Below are 13209 nucleotides of genomic sequence, written 5' to 3'. Positions count from 1 at the left end.
CGGATGGTAGGTCTGGTTTAAGTTCTTTGAGAAATCACCAAACTGCTTTCCATAATGGCTGCACTAATTTACATTCCCACTAGCAGTGTAGAAGCGTTCCCTTTTCTCCACAACCTCTCCAGCATCTGTTATTTTTTTGTAAAGTTGGCTTTTAAATTGCTAAATCACCCATCTGGAGAAACCGCACCTGAAATGGAATTAAAATCAGCCGGTGGTAAACCCAGTACTGTAATGGATACCTAGCAGAAAAGCCACATCAACTGAAAAATGGGAAAGACCAAAAAAAGAGTCAACTGTTTACTAGATACAGAGTATTTGCCATAAGAAATTGGTTTCAAGGCCAGGCGCAATGGCTCACTCAGCACTTTGGGAGGCCAAGGCGGGCAGATCAGCTGAGGATGGGAGTTCGTGACCAGCCTGACCAACATGGAGAAACCCCATCCCTACTAAAAATACAAAATTAGCTGGGCCTGGTGGCGCGTGCCTGTAATGCCAGCTACTCAGGAGGCTGAGGCAGGAGAATCACTTGAACCCAGGAGGCAGAGGTTGTGGTGAGCCAAGATCACACCATTGCATTCCAGCATGGGCAACAAGAGCGAAACTCTGTCTCAAAAAAAAAAAAAAAATTGATTTCAAAAATTTATTTACATTTTAGCATCTCTGGATGTTCCTTATAATCTATGGTACTGTACCATTGCTGTTGCTAGGCAAATTGTATTAGCATCATTCCTATCATTGCCATTCAAATTGAATTACCTTTAGCCTCTATTTTAAATGTCTTCAAAAAGCTTATACAATGATTCATAATTATACTCAAAAGTTACTGCGGACACAGAATGAATGGAAAGAGGGCATACATTGATATTGGCAAAACAATGAAGAACGAATACTCATCATTGGAGTAATAACCCCAATTTCATGTTTTCTTGAGAAAGTAAGCAAAAATAAGTACGTTTAACTTCTAAAACACTGCCAAACTGTTTTCCAAAGTGGCTGTGCCATTTTGTAGCATATGAGGGCTCTAGGTGCTCTATTACCGCACCGATATTTGGCTTTATTAACCTTTTTAATTGTAGACATTCCAGTGGCTGTGTGATGATACCCATTGTGGGGGTTTTTTGTTTTTGTTTTTTTGAAACGAGGTCTGGCTCTGTGGCCCAGACTGGAGTGTAGTGGTGTGATCTCAGCTCACTGCAGCCTGCGTCTCCAGGTTCAAGCAATTTTCCTGCCTCAGCCTCCCGAGTAGGTGGGATTCCAGGCACCTGCCACCAAGCCCGGCTAATTTTTGTATTTTTAGTAGAGACGGGGTTTCACCATGTTGGCCAGGCTGGTCTCGAAGTTCTGACTTCAAGTGATCTACCCGCCTTGACCTCCCAAAGTGTTGGGATTACAGGTGTGAGCCACCACACCCAGACCCCATTGGGGTTTTCATTTGCATTTCCCTGACGACCAGTGATGTTGAATATCTTTCACATTCTTTTTTCACCTTTCACATATCTTTTTTAGCAAAGTAACTATTGAAATTTCCTGCCCATTTAAAAATTTAGATTGATTGCCTATTGATAGTTATTGGATTATAGGAGTTCTTTACATATTCTGGATATTTTTTTTTTTTAATCGGAGATATATGTTTCAAATAGTACTTTACAGTCTGTGGCTGGGCTTTTCATTTTCTTAATAGTGACTTTTAAACAGTAAAAGAGACTTTTCCCCCCCATTGCACTGGCTAGATTTTGCTATTTCAAATAGCAAAATAATCTTTAAATCATGTTTAAAAAAATCTATCCCCTTATTTGGGCCTTCTTTAGCTTCTCTCAGCACAGTTTTACAGTTTTAGTATACAGATCTTACACATATTTTATTAAATTTATTCCTAAGTATTCTTTTTTGGATTCTATTTTTGTTTGTGTGTTTTTAAGACAGAGTCTCACTCTGTCTCCCAGACTGGAGTGCAGTGGCATAATCTTGGCTCACCGCAACCTCCACCTCCCAGATTCAAGCCATTCTCATGCCTCAGCCTCCTAAGTAGCTGTGCTTACAAGCACGCACCACAACACCTGGCTAATTTTTTTTTGCATTTTTTTAGTAGATATGGGGATTCATCATGTTGGCCAGGCTGGTCTCGAACTCCTGACCTCGGGTGAGCCGCCCCACTCGGCCTCCCAAAGTGCTGGGATTACAGGTATGAGCCACCGCACCCAGCCTTGGGTTCTATTTTAACTGGTATTTTTAAAGTTCAATTTTCAATTGTTTGTTGTGAGCATATAGAAATATGACTTATCAAATGTATGGCCCTTTTGTCCTGTGACCTTGCTAAAATCCTTTAGTAGTTCTAATAACTTTTTGAAGACTCCACAGATGGTCATGTCATCTGCAAACGGAGAGAACTTTACTTGTTCTTTTCTAATCTATAGACATTTGATTTTTCCCCCTCCTGCACTGGCTAGAACCTCTAGAATAATGTTGAATAGAAATGAAATTGAATAGAGGTGAGAAAGACATCCTTGTTTTGTTCCTGATCTTGGGAAGGAAGTGTTTAGTCGTTTACCATTCCGTGTAACGTTAGCCGTAGGTTTTTTGTAGATGTTGTCAGAATGATAAAGTTCCTATTTCATCACGAAAGAGTGTCAAACTTTGCCAAATGCTTTTCTTCATTGATTGAGATGACTGTTTATAGCTTGCTTAGTTTTTAGTCTAATATAGCAGATCATATTGATCAGTTTTTGAATGTTGATCTTCCATTTCTAGAATAAAAGCCACAGTTGGACTTTTGTATACTATTGGATTTGTTATAATTTTATTAAGAAATTTTCATCAGTGTTCCCGAGGAATATTGGTCTATAGCTGTTTTTGGTTTTGTTTTTGTTTTTCTTGGAATGTCTTTCTCTGGTTTTGGTATCAGGGTAACACTGTCCTTATGAAACGGGGTGGGAAGTGTTTCTTCCTATTGTATGTTTTATATCTTTTGGAAGAGTTTATGTACAGTTGGTATTATTTATTCCTTAAATATTTGGTAGAATTCACCAATAAAATCTTCTTGGCCTGGTGTTTTTCTTTGTGGGAAGGTTTTTAACTACAAATTCAATCTCTTTAGTAGATATAGGGCTATTTAGGATATCTATTTCTTCTTTTTAAGTTTTATTGTAAATTGACAATTTATAATTGTATATATTTATGGGGAACAAAATGTTATGGTTTATGGATACAATGTGGAATTATTACAAGCCATTTAACATATCAATCACCTCAAATGCTTATCATTTTTTGTGTTGAAAATATTTGAAATTTACTCTCCTAGCGATTTTGAAATGTACAACACACTATTATTAACTATATTCACCATGCTGTGCAATATCCAGTTCTTCCTGATGATGGTTGGTAGTTTATATCTTTCAAGAAATTTGTCCATTTCATCTTCATTGTCAAATGTTTTTGTAAAGTTGTTTCTAATATACTCACTTCATATTTCTAATGTTTGTGAGGTCTGTAGTGATGTTCTCTCTTTCATCCTTGACTATGGTAATGTAAGTCTTCTCTTTTGTTCTGATGTCTCTAATAAGAGATTTATTCGTTTTATTGATCTTTTCAGGTCCATCTTTTCGTTTCATTGATTTTTTTCTGTTGCTGTTCTACTTTTTGTTTCATTGATTTCTGCTTTGATCATTGTTCTTTCTTCTGCTTACTTTGGGTTTAATTAGTTTTACTTTTTCTAACTTATTAAGGAAGAAGTTGAAATCATTGTTTTGAGACCTTTCTTCTTTTCTAGTAAAGACATAAAGTGCTTTAAAGTCTCCCTATCGAGAATTGTTATATGACCCAGAATATCTTGGTAAGTGTTTTCTGTGCAATGGAAAAGAATGTATATTCTTCTGTTTTGGGCTGAAGCATTCTATAATTTCAAATTAGGGGTATTGATAGTGTTGTTAAAGTCTTCCATATATTTACTAATTTTGTCTATTCTATCAATTATTCAGAATATTGACACCTTTACTATAACTGTGGATTTGTCTATCCATTTCTGTTGTACTCTGACACTTCCTCCCTGTGCAGATTTCTCCTCTCTGGTGCTCTGCCCTGCAAATTCCAGCCACCTTGGCCTCTCCCAAATCAACCTCTGCCTCCACATTTTGGTGAGACAGCCAATCCTGTTTGATCTTCCCCTCCCTGAGCTGCTGCTAGAAACTGCATCCACGCAATAAACTAGTGCAGTCACCTTGTTTCACTTCCCTCCGTGATTTCAGTCCTGTAGTGCCTGTTGTCCAATGTCTGAAAAAAACTGTTTTACACATTTTGTCCAGTTTTCTGTCTTTCTAACATAAGAGGTTAAACCCAGTCCCCATTATTCCATCTTGTCTGGAAGCATAAGTCTCCTTACTTAATCTTAAATCTAAGAATGAAGTCTTCTCCAAAGATGTTAATGTCCCTGAAAAAATTAAAAGGATGGATGAAGAATGAGTTAAGAAAGGGCTGGCTAGAAGTCAGCTGGAGTGGACACCTTAGGGCCCTAAGTAATCACTAAGTACATAATATCTTAGTTCATTTCATGGCCACAAATGCTCAGGCAAATAAATTTCATCAAAAGTAGTTATTTAGGGTGGCAAGATTGAATGCCTGCAACCCCTCAATATTTTAGTCAACAGACCACTTCAGGACCAGCTTGAAGAAGGAATATGAGTCTAGCTTGTTATCAACCTTTTGTTAACATCTCCATTAAAAATAAGAAAACACCATTGTTTAAACTTACAGAACCAGTCCTAGCTGCTTGAAAGAAAATGCCACAAACATCAGTGGACTGCTCTTTAGGAAATGTAGCAATGCGTATTTTTGATGGCACAGAGGAAGGTAATTATTTTATTGGCATCCTTATTAGATGCCATCTCAATCCCCTAACCAAGGCTTCACCACGGTTGGAAAATTGCTGCTAATGAATTTCACTCTCTGAGTAACTTGGGGCCCAGCCTCTGAATAAGGACAAGGTGCTCAGAGGGAGGCAATTTGAATCTTCAAACATCATAGAACTCTGGCTGCTCAGAAGGCAGCTCTGTGGAGAGCTTGGCTCTAGATTTTAAGGGATTACATATCTAGATTTAAAGATTCCTTTGTTAGTTTGCATTTTGAGTTAGAGGGCCCTTTTGCCATCTCAAACCTTTAGCAGCATCTAACACATGTAATAGAATTATTGGCCATTCTGGTTAAAGATGGCCCACTGAAAAAATTTATTTATCTCAGTCCCTTTCAAACACAAATTCCCACTTAATCCCCAGTTTCAGTATGATTCTTCCATTCTTAAATGTGCCTGGTGTCCCCAAGTCTAGGAAACCCTCTATTTTACACTATCCAAACAGTAATTCTTTAGTCTTCCCAGTGTGGGCAAGGCTGATTGTCTGGCAGCAGGGCTTTGGAAAGCAGCCCAGGAGGTCTTTTTCTTAAACAGACTTACAACCAGCCCTGTGGTTTTTAGATCAGCTTTCGCCCCAGTTTCCACTTCTTGAGCCCTTTGAAAGTCCTGTGATGTGTGCTTCTCATTGCTTCTCAGCTCCTCCCACTGCCAGTGTGCTAAATTGACTGCCATTTACCTTACTGCTTTCTTGCTTTCAAAACTTGGTTATTGCTGTCTGCTCTCCTGCTCTAGTTATCCTTCTGTTTATTCATCAAAACAAACAAACAAAGAAAACCATTGCTGTTTTTGAGTTTTTAGGAAGAACCAGAGGTAATTATAGTTTTTAAGAAGCATGTTTTTCCTCTTTGGGAATTCGAACAATTAGGGCCTGGGCTCTGGATGAAAGCACCAAGTTCAAGGGCATTTCTTTTAAGCAGCAGTGAGCTGGGCTCGGCCATACATAGAAGGCTGGGGAGCTAAGGTGACAGCGCTGGACCTTGAGGAATCTGCTACGTTCATTCTTACTCATTCTGGCATTCCCAACAGGGAAGTGTGGGGCTCATCCACTATGTATATTAGCATGCTTTGCATTACAAAGAATCTGTGTTCTCCATGCTGCTACCTTTCCTCTTTCAGCATCAGAAAGTAGATGATGTACAAGGTATTACTAACTTATTTATGCCAGATTTTACTGAGCCCACTCCAAAAGGAGAAGTCAAGAGTCTCAATATCAGTTTCTGGCACAACTAATATGCAAAATTCCACTCTCTTTCAAATACATGCCCTTTTCAAAATGGTATTAACAATTATGTTTTCATAATTATTTTAATATTCCCTCATAGAAGAGTTTCTGAAAGCTTATATTTTTCTCATTTGAAAAAAAAAGTAATTTCATTTAAGGTATAGTTCAGTGTGCTTACCATAATCAGTAACATAAAACTCATACATGGTTTGATTTGAGCCTTTAGGTATTTCTGGTAAGTCCAACTTGCATTCATGTTGCCGTAAGAAGGCTTCAAGCTTTTCTCTGCTTTCCAATTCCAGAAGGGCTCCTAAACTCCACATCAGGCCAAACACAAATAATTTATGAAGATGTTCGACACAGGAAACACCGCCTTCCTCTTTGGAGGGAATTAACCCTTCCAGAAGATTGAGAGACTGAAAATGTTTTAAATAAAATAAATTTTTAAATTAAAATTTTGAAAATAAAAAATTGTGAATAGTAACAAAATTAAAAGGAGGGAGGAAGACAAGAAAACAGATATATCTCAAGCTATTGCTTGATCACTGTCCTATAGCCAACTGCACATAGAGAAGGGCTATTCTGCTTTCGACAGGCAGCATGGTCTAGCAGAAAGGATGCTGAACTGGAAATCTGCTATTGTGGTTTCTACCCCCAGCTCATCCCACTGACCTCTGTCTCAGTTTCCTACAGGGAAAGCAAAAGGCCCAGACTAGGTGTTAGCAGCTAAGGTAGCTACTGGTTCTAAAGTTTGGTTATCCAAATCGTCCAGATCAAAGATTCTACTTCTTTGTAAAATTTTGCAGGACTTAGCAAACTGTGGCCCTAGGGGCTGGCCATCTGTTTGGTAAATGAAGTTTTACTGGCACACACACACAGCCATACTCATTTACCTATGCATTGTCTCTAGCTGCTTTTGTGCTACAACAGCAAAGCTGAGTGGCTGAGACAGAGAGTTGTGCAAAGCCAAAAATATTTATTAATACTATCTGGCCCTTTAAGAAAAAGTGTGCCAATGCCCTATAACATCAGAAAGAAAACTACTGTAAGACATCTTCAGTCTTTCAAAACAAAATTACTCCAAAATAAAACATTCTCTTCTATTATCCATTTTAAAGTAATTACTAAATAATCCACTGACTTGGGCCTTATATATTGTTTCTAACCTACCCACAAATGACTGGCATCCCTTAACTGAGAATCAAAGCTCTAGAATGTACAAGGAGAGGTCACCTATAGACCAGAATTAGGAGAGCCCTTGAAGATCTATGATTAGTTCTGTTTTAACCCAAAGACTAATAAGAAAAACTGAGTAGGAAAAAAAGAATGCTGGCTGGACATGGTGGCTCATGCCTGCAATCCTAGCACTTTGGGAGGCTGAGGCAGGAGGACTGCTTGAGTCCAGGAGCCTAGATCAGCCTGGGCAACATAGAGAGACCCTGTCTCTACAAAAAAATCCAAAAATTAGCTGGGCATGGTGGTGTGTGCCTGTAGCCCCAACAACTCCCAAAGGCCGAGGCAGGAGGACAGCTTGAGCCTAGGACTTCAAGGTTGCAGTGATTTATGATTGATTGCACCACTGCACTCCAGCCTGGGCAACAGGCAAGACCTTGTTGAAAGGGAAGGGGAGGGAAGGGAACGGAAGGAAGGGAAGGAAGGGAAAGAAGGAAAAGAGAGAGAGAAAGAGGAAGGAAGAAAGGAAGGAAGGAGAGGAGAGGAAGGAAGGAAGGAAGAAAGAAAGGGAAAAAATAATGCTACAAACTACTGTTCAGATAATTTTTTTTTTTTTTTTTTTTTGAGACGGAGTCTGGCTCTGTCACCCAGGCTGGAGTGCAGTGGCCGGATCTCAGCTCACTGCAAGCTCCGCCTCCCGGGTTCACGCCATTCTCCTGCCTCAGCCTCCTGAGTAGCTGGGACTACAGGCGCCGCCACGCCGCCCGGCTAGTTTTTTGTAGTTTTTAGTAGAGACGGGGTTTCACCGTGTTAGCCAGGATGGTCTCGATCTCCTGATCTCGTGATCCACCCGTCTCGGCCTCCCAAAGTGCAGGGATTACAGGCTTGAGCCACCGCGCCCGGCCTGTTCGGGTAATTTTTAAAGATTTTCCTTATCTGTTATATAAGGAAACTTATCTGCTAAATTTCCAAAGCCAAGATTGCCTCCCAAGTTTCCTTGATTACAACAGGCCCCTTTCTGTTCTTTCCCATGAAGCGACCAACTTTATTTATTTTTATTTGATTGATTGATTGATTGATTGATTGATTTTGAGACAGGGTCTCACTCTGTAGCCCCAGCTGGAGTGCAGTGGTGCAATCTTGGCTCACTGCAAACTCAACCTTTCAGGTTCAAGTGATCCTCCCACCTCAGCCTCCCAAGTAGCTGGGACTACAGGCACTCACCACACCCGGCTAATTTTTGTAGAAACGGGGTTTCTCCATGTTGCCCATAGCTGGTCTCAAACTCCTGAGCTCAAGCAATCCGCCCCCCTTGGCCTCGCAAAGTGCTGAGATTACAGTTGTAAGCCACCACGCCCAGACAATGAAGTCTTCTATTGTTAGGATGGAACCAGTAGTTGTGTGTGTGTGTGTGTGTGTGTGTGTGTGCGTGCACGTATGTGTTGTTTTTTATTTTAAAATTTACTTTAATTAATTACTTTATTTTACTGGCTGTCATTATTAGACACACTTTCTGGAACAGGTCACTAAACCTGACAGTGGGGAAGATAGTTCATTCCCCCTTCCTCTGACATCCGTCTGGGAAGTGAAAATAATAGAGAAAACAGTAAGATCATTAAGAAGATCTTTAAGAGGAATCAAAATTCTCAGAGCCTTTACAGTCACATCATCAAATTATTTTTATGGCTGTCTGAACTTTCTATTTTAGATGGCTGTAAACTGCAACTGCGTTCAAAAAAAATCAAAATCGAAGTAGTAAACGTACAAAAAAAAAATCTTACTTGCACAATATAGTTGCACTCCAAGAGCTGCATTTTAGGATTGAGATTTAGTTTCATATATGTGTATGTATCTTCAAAGGCTTTCTCATACAGTGTCAGGAATATAGCAGCTTCCTGTGCAGTGCGCTTCTTCAACCACGCCTGCAGAAAAGAAACAATCTCTGTTTGTTAAGAAAGTGAAACGTGGAGAGACCCTTGAGGGTTCTTCTTCCCATCTCTCTGCCCCACCTGTAAGATTGGCCTCCAGCTGAGAGCAGAGCTGCTGATATAGACCATGCCCATCCTAGAAACCGTGGCAGGAGAGGCGTTCTCAATATTGTGGACTTCAAACAGAAGCTTACAACTAGGGGCCATGGGAATGCGATCTCCATTAGCTAACGTCAGAGTTTTATTGTCATCCAAAACGGAATTTAAGTTCTCAATCCAGATGGCATCCACGGGACCATCTAAAATGAGGAAAATGTTTTCACCTGCAAATAATTAAAACAGCAAATCACTTTTCATCTGCAAATCATTAAAATGGAAAAGTCAAACAAATATTGTTTTAATATGCTGGCAGGGAAAAAATGATTACAAAGGAGGTTTGTGTATACCTTTTTTAGCTTTTAATGTTTTTCTCCACAGAGTAGAAAAAATGCCATCTGTCCAGTCATTGGTAGCAGTGTCCAGTCTGCCAAACATCTGAGGTGCAGTAATGGCTTTTGGATTCATTCGCATTTCTCTGTGAGGCCTTCCGCATTCTGTTTGCGCTTTCATTAGAATCGTGATAACGCTTGTCTTTCCAGAACCACTGGGCCCAAGAGTCATCAAGCCATGTCGTACCAAAGACGTCTCATATAACTACACAATTAACCAGTAAATTTAAAAAAATGTAATTTATGAGCCTCTTGCTGACATTCAGAGTAGTTATTTGAAGTTTAAAGGCTTTAAATAAGCTCTTCGTTAAAGTAACTAGTTCACTATTTTTAAGTTGTAAAAACTGTTGTTCTACTAGATGTGCATAGCAAATGAGCACTACGTTATAAAATGATATGTGATAAAGTAATAACAATGTGGGGCTTGAATTACATTTTGGAAATAATTAACTCAGCATCTAGTTTTTGCTTCTTGCATGATGATTCCCTGTGATTTTGGTTTGTTAGTCTACAACAAGCAGTTTTTCCATGCGCAAACTTTCTCGACATCCAATGTGATGATATCGCCCCTTAGTGGTGGAAAGCAGCAACGCAGAGCATCACAGTGAAGATCCGTTTCACAGGGGCCTTCTAATTCCCCAGAAGTACATCATGAATGAGGATTCCTGTGCAAGTGATTTATTCAGGGAGTGCTCCCAGGAGAAACCAGTAAAAAAAGGGGAAAGCAGGACAGGAATGGGAAGAAGCCAAGTAAGGTGTGATTGAGGACAAAGCCCTGTAGAGGGCAGACTTGAGCCTGATCCCGCGGGAGACTGAAGTGTAACTTACACCTCAAAGATTGCTCCACCTGGAACCAGGCGAGCTTGACTTTCCTACTCCATAAACTCTTAGAGAGGTTGGTTTGGGGGCGAGGGTGGGAAATAAGCTCCCGTGCAGCACCTACTCTTTGTGCCTGCCAACAAAATGGCTCCAGTCCTCCTTTTGCTATTAGAAGCAAAAACACACAGAAGCTGGGCAGGGGCACATGGAAATGGTAAAAGAGATTCAGGGAGACATGCTAGGCGTATGGACAGCCGCTGTTATAACATCCTGTCTGTAGTTTTCTCGATTAAAAAAAAAAAAAGAAGTCAAAGGTCTGACAGCTGATCAGAGGTAGAGTGAGTTATTCTCCTAACATTTTGGACAGAAATGTATTACCATTGTAAACTATAGTTTAAAAGCAACAGGCACTGTTCCTGACATGTTCAAGAGCAATGTTATTGACATCAGCAAAGAACCCAAAATTCTAGTCGCCGCCCATTGAGATGGCGAGAATTTTAGAACTCAGTATACTGTATGCATATCATATATAAAATCATGTTTTCCCAGAAATTTTTTAAACTCTTAAAATGGTTTCCAGTACATGAATGATGAAAAGGACTTTTCCCCCATGCACATATTTCTTTTTAAGATTTGGATGTGTCTCAGACACTTGCACATCTTATAATCTGGCAAGAACAGTACGTTAAAATAAGAATTGTTATATTAATATTTCAAATGCAGTTTTCAACAATGTCCACAATTTCAGCTCCTTAATTTTCCAAAAACTCTGGAAAACATTCCCAAAGCATCAAGCTCATAGAGATTTAATCCTGTGTCTCTGCTACCAAGTTCTTGATTCTACTGGTAATACAATCAGGTGGTTAGACAGTTGTCACAAGGATGAAATGTGATGAACAGAAAGACACCAACATATGCAGTCAAAAGATTCAGGTTTTAGTGTAGGCGAAGGATATAACATGTCCACATACAAAGCAGGAGCAAAGTAGCACTCCTGGATTCCTTAGGCGCTGCACCCCATTGAGGCACCCAGCTGCAGCCAGTACTAACAGATTGGCACAAGAAACCATCTGGATCATTCCATTCCCCAGAGTTTTTATAATCTACTATTTCATCCCAACGTTGTCCCCACAACTGCAGTAAATTACTGCTTGATTACTGCGAGGCAGGGTAAATCCATACTATCTTTCTTGGACCACCACATCCCCCTGAGTATTCTTTTTGCAATGATGTACATATGATGTTTTCATTTAACATTTACATCAAGTAAGACTAACCATGAGTTTTTCTATTCAGACAGCTCTGTTTAACACATACTTATCATTATACTGATAACAGATTAAAATGTCTTTACCTGCACGAGTTTCAGGTTCCAGGGTGGATGGTTAATCAAACCTTCTATCTGAACCTGATTGGCTACTGCTTTTTGCAGTTCCACATAAGTATTACTATCCAGTTGCAGTCCCGGGAACAGGTCATTGATTAAGCTGAGGAACAGGGGTTCATCTTCATCAACCTAAGGTGGCATAGTTTAAAATAAATTTACTCATTCAGTCAATAAATGTTATCAACTAGCTGGGACGTGCATAGTACTTACCACTTCATCCCCAGAGAACCATTTATTACTCTCCCAATCAGGCATGTATTTTCTAGTACTTTCTCCAGAATATCACTGATACGGTTTGGCTGTGTCCCCACCCAAATCTCATCTGGAATTGTAGCTCCCATAACTCCCACGTGTCGTGGGAGGGACCCAGTGAGAGGTAATTGAATCATGGGGGCAGGTCTTTCCCTGCTGTTCTCATGATAGTGAGTAAGTGTCACAAGATCTGATGGTTTTGTAAACGGGAGTTCCCCTGCACATGCTCTCTTGCCTGCTGCCGTGTAAAGACGTGACTTTGCTCCTCATTCACCTCCCGGCATGACTGTGAGGCCTCCCCAGCCATGTGGAACTGTGAGTCCATTAAACGTCTTTCCTTTATAAATTGTCTTTATTAGCAGTGTGGGAACAGACTAATACAATCACCATTGAATCTACATTGTACCCAAAGTTCCTTAGCATTCAATGTGTTCTACAATCCTGCCCCAGTCTATTGCTCCAAAGTACCACCTCATTACTTTATCACATGAATGCTTTGCTTCCCACAGAGTGGCATTTGCATTAACCTTAAAAATGATAATTTGTAGTCCCAACCCCATGAGATTAAAGAACTAATATTTTATTTAAATTGGGGAAATAGCCATAACCCTGCATGACTTCATCCAACAATGGCTGGAAAAGTCCATCAGGGCAGTGTTCTGAGCCTTTCTTATAAGCATTAGGTTTGAGTACACTGACTCCAATCCTTATTTAATACATAGATTGCCCTGTTCCCAACATCTGACCCCTTATGATTTCTCTTTCTTCTCCAGGGCTTTGCTGATGCTTTCTTGAATACTTGTCTAGGAATTTCCAAAATACCATTATCTAAGGGAGGCTTAGACTGCACTCCAGCCTGGGTGACTTAGGGAGTCTAAGCCTCCATTACAGTCCATGTCGGTCATACAGGCAGTGAAGGATACTGGCAGGAGCAGTGGATTTGGCATCAGAAAATCTTATAAATTTTTGTCCCCTCTTCTCAGCTGATGGTGATTATGGGGGAATCCTACAATTTCTAGTCTCCATTCCCCAATAAATGA

At 40.0% G+C, this 13209-nt stretch overlaps 1 protein-coding gene across 1 annotated transcript in view; it reads right to left on the bottom strand.

Moving 5' to 3' along the window:
* Positions 1-13209, bottom strand: part of DNAH8 (dynein axonemal heavy chain 8) — a 334964-nt gene that overhangs the window by 161615 nt on the left and 160140 nt on the right. The window contains exons 49-53 of the mRNA XM_033217044.1: positions 11885-12046; positions 9670-9916; positions 9305-9546; positions 9077-9217; positions 6301-6538 (exon numbers count right to left, since the gene is read on the bottom strand). Coding sequence (XP_033072935.1) covers positions 6301-6538; positions 9077-9217; positions 9305-9546; positions 9670-9916; positions 11885-12046 — 1030 coding nt within the window. The remainder of the gene's footprint in view (positions 1-6300; positions 6539-9076; positions 9218-9304; positions 9547-9669; positions 9917-11884; positions 12047-13209) is intronic.

Source organism: Trachypithecus francoisi, unplaced genomic scaffold (genome assembly GCF_009764315.1).
Source record: "Trachypithecus francoisi isolate TF-2019V2 unplaced genomic scaffold, Tfra_2.0 Lachesis_group10, whole genome shotgun sequence".
NCBI classification, from domain to species: domain Eukaryota; kingdom Metazoa; phylum Chordata; class Mammalia; order Primates; family Cercopithecidae; genus Trachypithecus; species Trachypithecus francoisi.
This window is presented reverse-complemented; position numbering and strand designations above follow the sequence as displayed.